General features: G+C 41.4%; 1 protein-coding gene across 1 annotated transcript in view; it reads left to right on the forward strand.

Annotated features, from left to right (window-relative positions):
* cntn3b (contactin 3b) overlaps positions 1–16,796 on the forward strand; it is a 54,072-nt gene that overhangs the window by 33,005 nt on the left and 4,271 nt on the right. Inside the window, exons 13-22 of the mRNA XM_084927539.1 lie at positions 1,537–1,712; positions 4,265–4,382; positions 5,225–5,383; positions 5,512–5,661; positions 11,785–11,855; positions 12,243–12,474; positions 12,905–13,014; positions 14,267–14,453; positions 15,938–16,050; positions 16,151–16,316. Of these exons, the coding sequence (XP_084783665.1) occupies positions 1,537–1,712; positions 4,265–4,382; positions 5,225–5,383; positions 5,512–5,661; positions 11,785–11,855; positions 12,243–12,474; positions 12,905–13,014; positions 14,267–14,453; positions 15,938–16,050; positions 16,151–16,316 (1,482 nt within the window). The remainder of the gene's footprint in view (positions 1–1,536; positions 1,713–4,264; positions 4,383–5,224; positions 5,384–5,511; positions 5,662–11,784; positions 11,856–12,242; positions 12,475–12,904; positions 13,015–14,266; positions 14,454–15,937; positions 16,051–16,150; positions 16,317–16,796) is intronic.

The following is a 16,796-nucleotide window of genomic DNA, read 5'->3' on the forward strand; positions in this document are numbered from 1 at the left end:
TGATTTCAAAGAGAAGAAAAGAAACCAAAAAAACCCCGTAAAAAAACAGCTTTTCATTCATTCCTGATTTTGACAGCTGTTGTTAAAGATTTTAACTCGGAAAATTAACTCTCGGTTTTTAAATGGAATAAAGAAACAAGACAAACTCTGAAACCTTAGGAAATACATGCTTTCTTGGTGAGAGTTAAATAAGATAAGAGGCTATTATCATATGTGTGTACACTAATAATAAAGCTGATGCTGTTTCACTTTAACAAGTGCTGAATATGATTATGGTGGTTATTGAGCGTGCTGGTGGCCATGTTTAAATCGCTGCAAACATCAAAAATTAGATGACAAATAAAGTTGTCCTTTACCAGCCACAACAATGCTGCAATGCAGAATTGTGCTAGGAAAGATTGAGTTACAGCAACCATCTGAACACTTGTTTGGACCAAGAACACTGTTGGATTTTGATGGGTCATGATCTTGCCACACACGTGTACTCAAACACATGCCATGAAGTGCTGAGCCAAAAAATCCTGTAACTGCTGGCAGAAGTAGTGACTATCAGTCTCGTCTTTCAGCTCTTCTAACTGAAATTCTATGAAATATGCACTCATTGATATTTTTAAGGCAGCAGGCATTGTCAAGATTTCTATTGAGAGAAGGACTGAATAGTGAATCAGTGAGTTTGGTAAGTCCGCAACAAAACCAGGCAGGGCAGAATCCAGGGCTGATGTTATCCTGTACTATGGCGAGTTTTCTGCTCTCATATGCCAAATTTGATTTGATTGTTTTTGTTAAAGTAACTTCAAATACCGTATAGTTGATAAGACTTTAAAGGGAAATTTTCTTATTAGCAAATAGACCGTTTCCTTGAAGTATTTCCAAAATAAAAGTCAGCTCTTTCTTGTCCTTATTTTTATGTATTTGTTTCTTTCAGCTTATTGCGTGTGTTATCAAGTAAGGATATTGTAAAATTAATGGGCCTGGTAAATAACAGCTAAAATAACAGTTAAGTAAGCAACAAATGCTTATCATTGATTTAGTTAAAGGTCATTATTTATGAGTGCAATGACATAACACGTTCATGTAGTCCCCTATTTTTAATCTGTTGTGTGTGCAACTTTTTTTTTCTCATTACTTTCTATTCTTCTCATACGCTGACAGCTGAACCATTTAATGTCATGAAATTTAATTACTGTGACCTTTTGTCAACATATTCTGAGGCCCCCAATCCACAACAGTCACCAGTAAGAATGTGCTCCCATCTCAGTAATCCTGTTTCAAACAACTTTTTTTTTTTCGTCCAAATTGATCTAGGGGGATAAAATGTGAACCCGCAAAGTCATTAAATGTTACTAATGGACAAGCTTGGAATTTAAGTGCTTATTAAAATCAGAAAAAAAGCCACATTCATGAGTAATTTAATGACTGTTGCTCGGTTTAGCTGCGAATTGGAGTGAAATGGCAGTTGCAGGGGTCATGGTGGTGTTAGAGGTTTCAGTGGCAGAGATATTATCATGCTTGTGCTGTCATCTGTTGTCTGGCCAGAGCCCACCAGAATCACCATGAGGCCTACTAACATGGAGATTATTGTTGGCGAGAGCATCGTGTTACCCTGCCAGATTGCCTCCGATCCAGCTCTGGATGTCTCTTTCTCATGGGCATTCAACGGCCAGCTCATCGACTTCCAGCGAGACAGCGATCATTTTGAAAGAGTGGGTGGGGTGAGTCATGTCGAGCATTAAACTCAGATACTTTCTGGCTACTCTGGGATTAATTGGGACACAGTGTGTAACGCGCAAGGGTATGCTCCACAGCCCGGCTGAGGGCTTCATAAACCCTAATAATACTCAAACAAAGAGATTTAGGCGAAGATTTGAAGGTTTCTCTGTGGTCAGTTGTGAACAGAATTTCAAAAAGGTAGCGATATCAGTTACAGATATCGCAGTATCTGAATGGCGGTATCAGCTCTCTAAGTGGGATCCTTACCTTTTGAATTGCCTGTGCAAGCTGCCATGTGTTACACCTCTAAAAATATATCAGTGAAATGCCATTTTAGTCTTACAGAGGGCCCTCGTTAATAAAGTCTTTATACTTTTCATCCCTTCAACTTCTAATTCCTGTACCTCAAGGGAGAACATTTTCTTATCATCTCCCTGCGCTGTAATTGAATTTGCATACCTATTTATGAATCTAGAGTCCCGAAATAATTAAGTAATGAGCTGGCTGGCATTCACCAAGGGCAGGCCTGGCACCAGTAAATGTTCTTTTGAAATCCATATGCCTTGAAATATTGATAAGTGACGCCTTTTTATTATTTTTTTGTTGAATATTTGTTCCTTTTGATGAAGGGCAAAGTTAATTGTTCAAAGCTTGTCAGTTTCAAATTGCTATGCACACTCTTTTTGCTTCACATACCGCCGCTTATCATCCGAGGTTTTAGAGTCTGATCACTGCCATTCATGTGGTAATAGTTGACATCGTATCTCAATACGCTCACGGTTTTGTGGACACGGCGCACTCGTTTCTTCATGAAAGCAAATGGCAATTACTAATGACATTGAACTGTGCATAGGCATTTAATGAGAGATAGTTTTCACAGAGTCTGTTTCCCCTGTCCAGAGAGATTACCAACCCCCTGCTCAACAGCTTCTGATGAATTAATTAACATAATTAAAGCAAATCTGCCTCATCACTTCCTTCCTGCCAAGGCAGGAAGCCTGCGACGCATCGCAAGCTCTCGGGTCGGCCAGGTGGCGGCTGACATTGGAAGGAGAATCAGGCATGGCGCTTCAAAACTGTCAGGGAAGAGGAGAGAAGATGAAAGGAAGGGTAAAAGAGAAAAAAAGAGCGAGAAAGATAGTCACTTTATCCCTTGGGCGCATAGAAGTGCCATTCTGCTCAGCTCTGCTTTGTCAGTTGCCTTAGAGAGGTGAAGATCCATGGGTGTTCATGCCCAGTTGCGGCACAGTGGAACTATGATCACTAGCCTTTGGAGGTGATGAGATCTACTGTGACTGCAGTGAGTCTTACCTGGCTCTCCCCCAGGTGACTAGTTTCTAAAGCAGCACACTCTTTTTCTCTGGCTGACATGCTTTGTGACAGGCCACTTCAAGAGGTGACTTTCAAAAGGCCCGACTCCCATCAGCAGTCCAAATGAGAGCACAGTAATGTTGCCTGGATAAAGCGTATTAAGTCTGCTGACTTTCCAGACTTTTCTTATTGCCTTTGAGCACCCATCAGAAAACCCCCAAACAATCAATCAGTTGATCCCCCCCAAAGACCCATCTGATGCTGTACAGTAGCAAGTGTGTGTCACGCTGTGCAAGAGGCCTCTAATAATCTCGCTTTACAAGATGATTGAATGACGCAGACATGCTGAAGTGTAGCATGATAGCTTTTAGGTTAGGTTGTTTCATTGCGATGTGATGAATGCTCGGCTAATTGGAATGCACTGAAAGAATATTTAAGCGAGCTATGAAGAGCTAAATCATCTGCACAGTTTAGATTCGCCGCGTACGACTGATGAGTAATTTTGTGCCACGTTTTCCCACATGAATTTTAAAATGAACAAATACTTTCACGGATGCTGGAAAAAAAACTATTCTGATCGCTAACATATTCTGTCAGTACAGAGAAATGAGCTATGCACCGTACCTGCTAGTTGTTTTTAGAAGAGGTGTCTTTGTAGTCGAATGCACTAGAAGATGTTAGGAATAAAGAATGATTTCCATTCTTTTTGAAAACAAAGAAAAATGCAGAATTACAACCTCATTTTTAAGGTAATTCTACTTTATGTAGCCACACACAGTAACTCCCCTTTTCCAGATAAGAAAGTTAACATTTGCTGCTGTGTTTCGCTGCATGTTCCTCACGGCCATCACATGCATGCAGCCCATGTAAAATAATATTTATTCTTTGCACTGGGAGTTAGACTCATATCTTGCTTGAGCTTGTGTAATTAGAGAATAATTAGCATTGCTTTGCCAATTAGCTCAACTGTGTTTGTTTTGTGTGTCCTGTGTGTAGCTGGTAGTTGTTTACAAGGGGTTTGGAGGCCTGTTGGTTAGATAGTGCCTGAAGGACAGCCAATAGGGTTATTTGCTCTGAGTACATCTGCCATGTCAGTTGTTTGTGTTTGAAAGATGCAAAAATCAGCGACCCGGAGTCGCTGTGATTGTATTGGATGTTATGAAATGTAAAAGCATCCCAGAGCCACAGGCTGAAAGATTAATTAAAGCTACATCTCTTACTTAACCTTATTTCTCTCTTTCAGAGCATATCAGGGGATCTGATGATTCGTAACATCCAGCTGAACCACGGTGGGAAATATGTCTGTGTTATTGACACTGATGTGGAAAGCCTGTCCACCTCTGCCATTTTGGTCGTCAAAGGTAAGAGAAGGGCCAGATTTCGGTTGCTGTTGTGTGAGCGCCGTAGCACGGCTACCACAGAGCGTGTGTAAAAGTATTCAAAGCAAAAAAAAGTTTGACAGAAGGGTGCGAAACATCCCCGAGGCTCTCGCTAAAGATACACGATGGGGAAGCAAAAATGGATGCTGTCTCAGTCTGTAACGTCAGCTCCTGTTTACAATATATACTGTACTTGTTACTGAAATGCAGTAATGGTGTACACGCTCGCTCTGGTGTGTGAGGGTGCTGAGGTAGCTTTGTTGATATGTGCCTGGTGTATCTGGCTCCGTGTACAAGCGTATCTCTGGTGATTTACATTGGTATTCATGCCCTAAACAAACTCTAATAGCTGTCCCAGGTGCTTTGAGAAGGCAATGTTTATCACAGAAAATGACTGTAATTGGCTCATTTACACACCGGCAAAATATCATGGAAAGCATTTGAATAATGGAGCAGCAAAGCAAACGGCTATAACATGGTAAAGACTGAGCATGTTGTAGTCACAAACACTCGCTTTTCTATTCTTTCCTTTTTCTACTTACTGATGTCTCCTCCTCATGAAGCACCTATTTCCTTTTCTAATAAATGATCCCATTCACTTTATCTTTCCACAGCCGGTGAACTCATCACTTAAGAATCCCACACTCGCACACATACACACACATAAAGCGTGTACACACCAAGGGCGCAGCCCTTAATTAAAGCGAGTGTGATGGCCTTGATATGTAACAATGTGTACAAGTCTTTATGAGCTTGATGAGAGGAGGCTTTTTTAAATGGGTGCTCACCTTGGGTTCACCCTCGTCACTGTCTGATTGATGCAGGTCCCCCAGGTCCTCCGGACAAGGTATCAGTGGAGGAAATCACAGACAGTACAGCACAGTTATCCTGGACTCCCGGAAGGGACAACGGCAGCCCCATCACCGGCTACATCATCCAGGCTCGAACTCCTTTTACCGTGGGCTGGCAGGCTGTAGACACAGGTACGCTGAAAAGAGGCTTCTGTAGTATTTATTTTGCCTGGATATTTATTTGCTCATCATTCAGTTGGAGTCCAGTTGTTTAGCGTTCAATTTTTTTTCTATTAAAGAACTGAATTTCCACTTTGCAGTGCCAGAGGTGGTCAATGGTAACATGCTGACAGCCACGGTGGTGGGTCTGAATGCGTGGGTGGAGCACGAGTTCAGGGTGGTGGCACGCAATGCTGTAGGGCTTGGCGAGCCTAGCCCAGCCTCAGACAAGACCAGGACGGAGGATGCAAGTATGTACATCAAAAAAATTAAAGCTACACACATTAACAGATATAAGCACTGATGGATCAGCTTTACTTTAAAATGTTCACTTTCTGGGACTCTATGTCTTCGTTGGCAAAAAATGAGTTGAGATTATAGCACAACCACAGAACTGTGGAAAATCAATTCCAAAAGTGACGCTTATTTTATTTGTGTTGGCGGTTTTTGATGTTATTGCCAGTTTGCTTGACGGCGGAGCGCTTTTTTTTTTTACAAAAACACTTGCAATGGTGTGATAGTGAGCTAAAGTTAATATGTCCAAGAAAGTGACTGCTATGCTACAGATGATTTCACAGGAATGAATACCACATACTTCATTAGGTAGAAACGATAAATTGCTTGATAATTAAACATCAAATCACCCAATCACATAGTAGCAACTCAGTGCATTATAGCATTTTAGATATGGTAAAGATTACCTGCTGAAGATTAACCCAAGTATCAGGATGGAGAAGAAAGGTGAAACTGCTGATCTGCTGGATTTTCCCACACATCCATCTGTAGTAGATCCCAACCAATATAGGATTTGTTTTTTTTAGGATATCAATACCGATATTTGGTCATTTAAAAAATCTGATATTCCAATATATTCGATATATAACAAATTTCACCAGCATTGGTTATAGGGCTGGGTCATATCATACCGTTAAGGTTGGGCAATGATAAGAAAATGAAATATCGCAATAGAATATGCGCAGTGCCTTTGTTTTCATACGCACATGGCGGAAAAAGCATGGCGGTGACGGAGAAAGAGAAGGGCAAAAGCAGATCGTTGAATGAACCAGAATTGGTTTGTAAAAATGCTGCAACTTCAGTGGTGTGGAACTGGTTTAGCTTTCGTCCGTCAGATACACAACAAAGCGCTATTTTTGGTAGAGCATGCTAGCGGGCCATCATTATTACCGTGTTTTTTGGAAAATACGGCACACTTAAAATCAATCCTTTGATTTTTCTGAAAATCGACAGTGCCCCTTATGATCCCATGTGCCTTATGTATGAATTCTGGTTGTGTTTACTGACCTCGAAACGATTTTATGTGGTACACGGCGCTCGAAAATCTGTCAAATGTTTCAGTACGACTTTGCTAAGATACGAACCCGCACCGCTTGATGGATTGTCGGAGCATTACGGCTATCGTAGGCAGGCGCCTCGTGGAGTGATTCGTACTGTGCTTCAACATAATATTACCGTATTGTGTGTGGATAACCTCTTTTTAAGTTTTGTGGATATTATACATGGTTATGCTGAGGATATGTCGGCAAGTTTCCACTGAAAATGCCTTTTGGTTAAACTGTCAGCAAGGAATTTTCATTTGCACTGTTAAATTTTTATATAACTTTAATGCACATAAAAAACAGCTGCTTGTTTAAGTGAAAATACATTGATGGGTTTTTTTTGCAGTAATAAAGTTGTGGAGTTGTAAAGTATTTTGTCTAGTGTCAATTATATCGTCAGTTATATCGTTATCGCAAATTTTCAAATGTATATCGTGATAAATATTTTTGGTCATATCGCCATGCTCTAATTGGTTATGTTTAGTCATTTATTTACTCATTACCCTGCAGTGCTCGGATCAGCTGGTTAATGTTTTTGTGGCACTTCAAAGCTGTGTTGCCAACAGGGATGTTGCAGAATGCCCTCTAGTGGACAAAGTATGTAGTAAGAATGAACTGTGTTTCAACCCCCCTCTTCTTTACTTTTTACATTTTCATTTGTGGGAATTTATTGCGATTGATGATACCAACCGATAAGCAAATAGGTAATACTACCAATAGTATTCGCTCGTCTGTAAATTTGTCAGCCCACCAAACTGGACAGGAGTTTGGAAACGCGTTACCTGGTCTGAGGAGTCCGAGTTTCAGCTGCAGCATTCCAGTGGTATGGTCAGTTTGGTGTAAATAACATAGAAGAGTGGAGCCAGCCCTCCTTGCATCAATGGTGTAGGCGATGTTGGTAAAATAGGGTGTGGGACAGTTGTTCTGGCAGATCCTGATCTCCTTAGTAACAACTGAGCATCGTTTCAGCATCAGTTTTGTTGTTGACCATGTCCTTGTTTACCTCAAACTGATTTCTTGAACATGACAGGAAGTTCACAGTACTCAAATGTCATCAGATCTCGATCCAATGGGATCCAATGGGATGTGGTGAAACAGGAGATTCACATTCATGAATGTGCTACCAGCAAATCTGGAGCAACTATGTGATGCTATCGTGTAAACATGAATCAAAATCTCTGAGAAATGAATTAAGGCAAAGAATTAAGGCAGTTCTGAAGGCAGAAAGGGTTCCAAATCAGTACTAGCAGGGTGTAAATAATGAAGTAGCTTATTCTTCTGAAAAACCAAGAAACTCCATGGTGTTTCCATTTTAAATGTTTTGAAATTTAGAGAGATACACAAGTAAAAATGAACATAAGGTTTGCGATTTACAAGTATTTATAGTGGTTCCACATTTTGTTATGTTATAGCCTTATTCCAACACTGGTTAAATTCACACAAAATACCCCATACAGGGCTCGCAAAATTTCAAAATCCCTGGTAGCCCTTCGGGCAGGGACTCTTCAGTTTTTGGTAGCCCAAAATAAATTTAAGTAGCCCAAATAAAAAAGAGAGCAATTTTTTGATTGATGTTTTGTTTCCTGTTTTGTTTCCGTTACAATATTATACTTTAATGTATAATATTGTAACGGAAACAAAACATTAATCAAAAAATTCTTTAAACACAAATTACAACATTGTATAAAAATTACAATCATCAACTCAAATACTTGGTTCTAATTGAACAGAAATTTCTATGAACTTGTAAGAACTGTGTAGGACATGAATCAGTCTGTGTCAGATCCTGAATTTGAAATTTCCACTGAAGTCACAGGAAAGAGGCAAGTGGAACCAAGATCGAGGCCATTTGCTTTTTGAAGTTTGCAAAGACTGCTAAATTTTGCCAGTGGTAGTTCACTCTTTGCAACATAGTACGCTATTCTAAACTGATTTTCAGGTTTATTTTTAGTATGTTATTTGCAATTGGTGTTTGTTCTGGGAAAGATATTGCAGACTGAGCAATAATGCATTTCTTGCATTTCTCATGGGTTCTAATGGGGGCCTTTCTTAAAATGACTGGTCCCAGTAACAAAGGCGCTTGTCGACTCAGAAATCGAGGGAAAAGCAACAACACACCCGGCAGAACATTATGTTATTTACACGGGTGCACATAAGTGGTCCGCATGTGCGCATTCGCTGTCAAAATAAAAGACGCGCACCAGATAAGAAGTTGCAACGCGCGTTTGCGTCCATATAAAAGGCACTGTTTTTGTCCGCTAGAGTGGGATTTTCACGGCACATTCTGCACCACACCTCTGTGCGTTCATCATTTGTTTGAAGCCAGCTCACCTCCTGCAAACACTTTTCCGAGAATACGTGCTTCTTTTGTGGTTCGGACTCCTTCTGACATTTCTTTGGATGTGGAGGAAAACCAAAGTAATTGCTTAAAGGAGCTTGCTTCTTCGACATCTTTAAGAGTTCTAAACAAATGTCTGTCCTCCTCCAGAAAATCTTATGTACGCAAACACGCGGTGCAACTTCTTATCTTGTGCGCGTTTTTTATTTTGACAGCGAATGCGCACCTGCGGACCACTTATGTGCAGCCCTGGTTATATAGCTCATCATATCGCAGCCACAGAAATTCTTTTGTCCATGAAACCATAAAGCTGCACTTTCTTTTTGCCTTATAGTCTGATTTGTCATAACTTTTCCGTTTTGTGGTAAGCTTTTCTTTGGCTGTCACTTCTTCACCCTGACCTGTCTTATTTGGCTCAGCAGAACTAAAATATATATCCTGCTGCTTTTACACACGCACTCACATAACGCTCAGCGATTCTCTGCGCGATCAACCTCTCACATGTTTAAGCTTGCTGCGGGAGATTTCACTTGTCATGTTTGCATAGTAAGCTAACGATTGATAAGACGATGTCAGAGGAATTGGTGCGCAAATTATCATCACTCACCAATCAGTGCTGTCGCTCCCTATAAAACAGTTCGCGCGATTGCAAAGTGAAAGCAAAAAACAAGCGCAAATTCAAACACGATTTCAATATGTCACATATTGACAGTGGCTCACCGATGCCAATGACATAATTACCCAGCTACATTTCCGAAAGAATGCAAAAGCATTGAAATATATTTTCCTATGATAGCCCGACGGGCAGGGCAGAGACAGATTTTGGTAGCCCGACTGGAAAAATCGCTAGCCCCGGGACGTCGGGCTAGCGATTTTGCGAGCCCTGCCATAATAAAAACATGACCACAGTAATGCTGCCACCACCATGCTTCACTGTAGGGTTGGCATTGGCCTGGTGATGAGCAGTCCCTGGTTTCCCCAGACATGGAGGCTTGACATTCAGACCAGCAGTTCAATCTTCATTTCATCAGACCAGAGGATTTTGCTTCTCATGGTTTGAGAGTCCTTCAGGTGCTTTTTGGCAAACTCCAGGCAGGCTGTGATGTGCCCTTTACTGAGGAGTTGCTTCTATCTGGCAACTCTACCATACAGGCCTGATCGGTGGAATGCTGCAGAAATAGGTGGCCTTCTGGAAGCTTCTCTTCTCTCCACAGTACAACGCTGGAACTTTATTAGAATGACTACTGGGTTCTTGGTCACCTCCCTGACTGAGGCCATTCTCCCTGATAACTCAGGGAAGAGTCCTGTTAGTTCAAAACTTTTTCTGTTTACAGATGATGGAGACCACTGTGCTCATTGGGACCTAAAGTGCTGCAGAAATGTTTCTGTGCCTCAGTGCAGTCCTGTCTTGGAGGTCTTCAGACAATTCTTGAGCTCAGTTTTATGTGTTAAAGGCTGTGAATACGTATGTACATGTTATAGTTTGGGCTTTGATTTTTTTTTTAAAAATTGCAAGAATTTCAAGCACATTATCACTTTGTTATTATGGGGTAAACTGTGAGGTTTATACTATTTTCTAAATATTATTTTGCATTTTTGCTACTGATTGGAGTAAAGTCTGACCTTGTCCTGTGTGTTTGCCCAACTAGGCCTGGTCAGAATAGAGGAGAACTATCTGGCTATGGTCCTTAGATTTTGTGTCAACTGGAAACGGATCCTTCACACTCTTGCTCTGTCACATTACTAAAAATGAAGCATTTATAGGCTAAATCACTCGCTTTAGAAGTTCACTTTGTAGAAGGAACTAAAACAGCTTATTTCAGACAGAGGATGAACTGAGGGGCCGCACCAAGAACAGAGGACTAGTCTGAACTGGGAATCATGGAAAGCTACTCTAGTAGAGTCAAAGAATATAGAGCATCAAATAAGCATAACAGGTACGCTTTAACAATTTTAAGGCTTCTTTGATGAGCCTGTCATTTTACTCTATCCTATGTTGCCCCGTCTCTTGAAAATAGCCCCTTTTTTAGCCCCTTTGCAGACCTGGCGTACGTAGCTTAAAACATGCATCTTCTTCTTCAGTAGAGTAGCATGCAAAGCCTTAAAGTGTTACAGAAACTCTCAAATATTTTCTAAATCATAACATTTTATATTTTTCATATAACTTTGTCTATATATAATGATTGTTTTATTGTAGTTAAAGTTGTAGGTATGGCAAAAAAAGAAGGATATCAAGTCTGGGTAGGGGAAAAAAAAGGAATCTCAATTCCAAGCATTCAACCACTCCTGGGCTTCAAACACAAACGCTGCTTACTAAATCAGGGCTCCACTTACGAAAGGATACTATGAGGACGTGCTTGAGTGCTCCTCCACCTACACTGTCGTTTTTTCCAGCACGCTGCAGTGCACAAACAGCCTAGTGGGAATTGGAAAGGAGTGGGTTGAGTCAAATGTCATTTGCAAAATATTACAAATCTTGGCTTGTGGTGTATGCACGCTGACATTTGGGCAAAGTCTGTAAGTCACTATTCTCTGCAATGCTTGTGTTTGCACAAAGTGGGGGATTGGTGGGGTGTAAAATGGAAGGCGAAGTATCTGCAGCTGGCATACTCGTCATAAGGTTACAAGTACAGTCGAGGCTTGTCGTTGAGCTTTGTAAACTGTGTTCTAATTGCTCCCCTTTGGGCTTTACCTCTCAGTTCCTGATACAGCTCCCACTGATGTTGGAGGTGGAGGCGGCACAAAGTCTGAATTAGTGATAACATGGGAGGTAAGTCATCTGTCACATTTTACTGTTCTCTCCATTGCCGGGTAATGGTTTTGCTTAATTGTGCAGAATTGAAAGGAGCAATTTTATGACCCCCATTAGAAGGAGACACCATTCATCTGGCTCAGCCCCCAAGTGCCATTTATTCCTCCAAAAGCAGGGATGGGGACACTTTCTTTAGAAAGAACTGTGCTCTTTAGCCACAATCACATATGAAAAGAAAAGATAAGGTAAAAGGCATTTGTGGAGGCTTCTAGGTGGTGGCAGCTGAGAAAGGGGCTGTGTCTATTCACGATATCCCTTAGTCGAGGCACAGTGCAGAGACGGGCCTGTCTGTTTTTTTGTCTGTATGCGTTTTAATATCACTATAGTTTTGTGTTTTGCTCCCAGCCTGTGCCCGAGGAACTGCAGAACGGAGAGGGCTTCGGCTACATCATCGCCTTCAGGCCTGTGGGCACGGTCACGTGGACGCGAGCGGTTATCTCCACACCCACGGCGCGTTACGTCTTCCGAAATGACACCATCCCACCCTTCTCGCCTTTTGACGTCAAAGTGGGGGCATACAACAACCGAGGCGAGGGGCCCTTCAGCTCTATCGCCGTCGTGTACTCGGCAGAGGAAGGTAGGGTACAGACTTCTCAGCCTGGCGGCAGAGAGTGACGCTTAAATAACCTATAATCTCCCTCCTTATAACCATGACCTTGAATAGTAATCATGAAATGAGCTGCTTTTTTTCCAGTGCTGTTATTTCCTTCCACTCTCAAGCTGGGAATGTCAACTTGATATTAGTTATCGTGCTGGTAGATTACAGGAAATCCTAGCAGACTCTTACCACACCGCACTGTCAGGGAGGTATCCTGTTAATTGAATTTGCCGGGCAGATAGTCTTCCCTTATGTCAGTCACAGATCCCATTAAAAGAGAGCGGGGGAAATAGCTTTTCAGTGAAACTACAGGTCTATTTTGTGCCTTACCTCTTATTGCTATTAGTGTGTGTGATGGTGTTGGATGAGTCTGTGGGATTCTTACCACATTTCTGCTCTATTTCTGCAGTCCCCAGTGTGGCTCCTAAGAGGGTTAGGGCTAGAAGTGTGTCTGCAGCACAAATTGAAGTGAGCTGGGAAACTCTTCCCACCATCCCTGAAAGAGTGCTTGGATATGAGGTACGAACTGCTACAAAATCATATTCTTTTCTCTCTTTTTTTATTTCCCTTTCAAATAACATGATAAGTGGGCCTTTCCCTGTGCCTTGTTTATCCGTCTTATCCATTGCTTGTTTTGTTTTTTTAAATGAGTCTCTCTCTTTAGCTTATGATATTCTCCGGTATCTTTGCATATATCTCAGAAGAGATTTTGTTTAATGTGTTACCATCACAAAGTGATCGCAATACTTTGGCACCCCAACACTGAACCCATGAGAGGAAAATAAAAATCCTTCATCGCTTCAAGAATGCAAAGAAGGCTTTGCTGTTTTTAGTCTCCCTCCTCCTGTGCTCTTTCAGTATCTGTCACCTCTGGCCCTTTGCACAAAGCTCTGCAGTTGCCATAGTGCTGGCCACATTGTGCTTTCAGAACAGAGCTCAATTCTCCAAATGTTGTTCTGAAGTGGATTTAGGCTGCTGAATCTCAATAGGCCACCAACAGTATGGAAACCAAGGACTACACGTGTGAGGCACTCAGCTTTTAAGGAGATGTTGTTGGGCTTGTAAATTCAGTCGACTTTCAGATTTAATGATCCTGCTGAAAAGATTTGATTTCTGATCTTTATTAAACATGACTTTAATTGTCAACAAATTGGAAATACAACAATTTATGGGCAATTGAAAAACAGGGGTATCCCGTAGGACAGGCTTCACATTTCAGTTTAATCACTTATTGACTCAAGTCTTGTCACTGAATTCGAGATACATGAATATTAAAGATGACCCACAGCAAGCGGCAAGTTTGCTTTATCAAACATCGCGTCACCTGCACCTCTAAGTGTTGGCTAAAAGCCTGAGGGAAAGTTAGCTCTGCATCTAGTTTTACAGACCTGATGCTTTGCTAAACTAAACTAAAGTATTCTTTTAAAAACAATATTCTCAATATTTATCCATAACCTCTTTTCTTTAAGATCCACTTTCCTTAGACTTAGAAAGACTTAAGGCAGAATTTGTGATCCTGGGTCAGTGATCATATGGCTCTCTAGTGCCCTCTGTATATAAGTAGGGCGGCTGAGAGGATGTGCATCAGGAACTGAGACTCAACTAGTGAAAAATGTATTATTCACCACCTCCTCCCCCTCCTTTTCTGTAATACAAACAGCATTTCAGATTTCACGATGGATTATGAATTTTAATAATGCAATGAAATGCACCACTTGAATCTTTGCACCTGGGAGCCTGACTTTTTTTTTTACCCTTCTTCTCCTACCAGGTCATGTACTGGGAAGATGACACCAAGCCTGACACTATTGGCAAAGTGCGCTTATCTGGAAACTACACGCTGGTTAATATCACAGGGCTGAAAGCAAATACGGCGTACTACCTGTCTGTGGCTGCTTTCAATACGGCTGGCCCTGGGCCACAGTCCGTGCCCATCAACAGCACCACAAAGAAACCACGTGAGTCCATCCCCAGACGCACATTGAAAGTATCTTTACATGGTAACCTTCAGTTTGGCATTGGACTGTCCTCACCATGCTGGGTGTTGCATTTGTTCAGCTTTACTTTTAGTGCTGAGACTGTTCCTTTTTCCAAACAGAAGTAGCCCTAACTGCCTCACGCCTGCAACAAATCCAGGAAGTCGTCTTTAGTTTGGCAAATCTAAACAGCCCCTGCAGGTTTAGACCACATTTGTGCTTATTTTTTCCTATCTTTGTATGCTCTTATGTTTTTTCCTTACACCTCTGAAACTGGTCATAGCCAAAAGCTGTCCCCCTCTGAGCTTGGCTCTGCTGGTGGTCTCTGCTTGTGGACAGTGGGGAGTCCCCACTCTCGCCAAGAGCTTGCTTATAGGAGATCTTTGTCTGATCTTTGGGGTTGTGTTCTATTATAAATAAGCTCCTCTGAGATGAACTGCCATTATAACAATATATAAAAATATATGAATGTATTTTGGAAATCTCAGAATGGAAAGAGCAGGAATTCACTATTCACTACACAAATATCGATAACATGGGGAAAAAAATAACAGAAAAGAAAATTGTATTCTCCTCATCAGATGAGCAGTATACAAAAGAGTAGTTTTCCAGTTTGCATTAGGACATCAAATTTGAAAAATCAAGCAGATTTCCCTTAAGAATCACTTTCTGATGGGTTGGTCAATTTTGTTTTATTCTTTTTACCCTCAAGCAAGTCGAGAGGATCGTTAGCCACTACCATGGATATGAAACTAACTCGTGGTATTCAAACTTGGATCCCGAGTCAGCAATTCATAGTCAATTGAAAAGTCAGTTCAAATATAAAGATAAATGTAATATATAAGGAACATTTATGCCAGTAAAAGAAGTGCAGTGTGTCCATTATTCTTTTTACTTTATCTTTGGGCCCCTGATACGACTGTGCCATATCACATTATGATTATTAGCCAGCTAGGTAAGCTGTCGAGCACCAAGAAATATTTGAAATAATGGCATTAAACTTAAACCCAGCGAAATCTCTGTTAAGTTTGTGACACGGTCCTTGTGTCTTATGTGAGGAATCCCCAGAGTGTCTGAGAACATCTGGCATAGGAATGTTGGTTGGTAATTTAGGGACCAACAAAGTCAGGTACATATTCAAAAATGTCTAAAACGGGATGAACAGTCAGGATGAGGTAGAGCTCGCCAGTAGGAGTTTCCAACAACATTTTCTCCTTTGTTAGGGCTAACCTGACTCACTGCTTCTGAGATAGGTACAGTCTGGCCTTCCACTAGCATTAGTTTTGGGACACCAACAGTTTTCTCATATTATCACTCAAGTGATCAAGTGCTGTCTACAGTGCAGTTTATTGACTTTGTTGGACATTCAACAAAAACCAAGAATTTGAATGTTGCTCCAGAAAGATGCTTTTAAAAAAAGGCAACCAGCATATCCTCTGTACACTTACTTCTGATTTCTTTTGTAGCTCCAGATCGGCCTCCGCTCAACATACAATGGAACATGATTGGCTCCACACTTACGCTGCACTGGAACCCTGTAGTAGCCATGGAGACAGAGTCAAAGGTCACTGGGTATTTGGTAAGTCCCACTATTTTGCAAAGCTGTGATTTATCTCCAGAAACAATAATGTTGGTGTTTGCATTAGCTCATTTTCCGGAGTCACTCCCCCTTGCCTCAGGTGATGCTGAAGAGACATCGCTACAATGACATCCTTACTGTGTTGACCAACCGAACCACTGCTGAGCTCAGCCTCTCAGCCAACGACAACTATCTCATTCAGATCAAAGCCGTGAGCGAGGGCGGCGAAGGTGTGGGAAGTGAGCCTATCCACATCCATAAATTAAGTGAGTTTCTTGTTTTTTCCTTTTTTTAACCACTGATAAATCTTACGGTCGAATTCATAATTTAGAGAGAGCATTTAATTTTTCTTCATTGCATCCTTTTCCAACCAGGTGTAATAGACAGTGCGAGAAAAGCGACCTTTTTAGAAATGCGTGCACGGTGTCATCCATCTCTGCCATTGGGTTATTATTCCTTGTTGACTGGCTGCTCAGCGCAGCAGCATATAAAGCAGTTCTGTGCTCCCATCCCGCTGCTGTGCAAAATTGTGAGGCAGCTCGATTTGGCGCTCTCCTCTTTTGATATGATACCAATTTTATCTTCTCGGGATACTTAGATAGCCTCTCCTGTTGAAAGGCACTAATAATGTAGATATAGGAAAGTGTCACGCTCGGTTTTTGATTTACGATGACTTGTCAGAAATTTAGAGGATAGCACAGCAGAGTGCGGGTTTTCTTCCTTTGAGTTGAGAGGTAGTTCTGGTT

Source organism: Perissodus microlepis, chromosome 5, assembly GCF_051167445.1.
Source record: "Perissodus microlepis isolate ML-2025 ecotype Zambia chromosome 5, ASM5116744v1, whole genome shotgun sequence".
In the NCBI taxonomy this organism is placed as follows: domain Eukaryota; kingdom Metazoa; phylum Chordata; class Actinopteri; order Cichliformes; family Cichlidae; genus Perissodus; species Perissodus microlepis.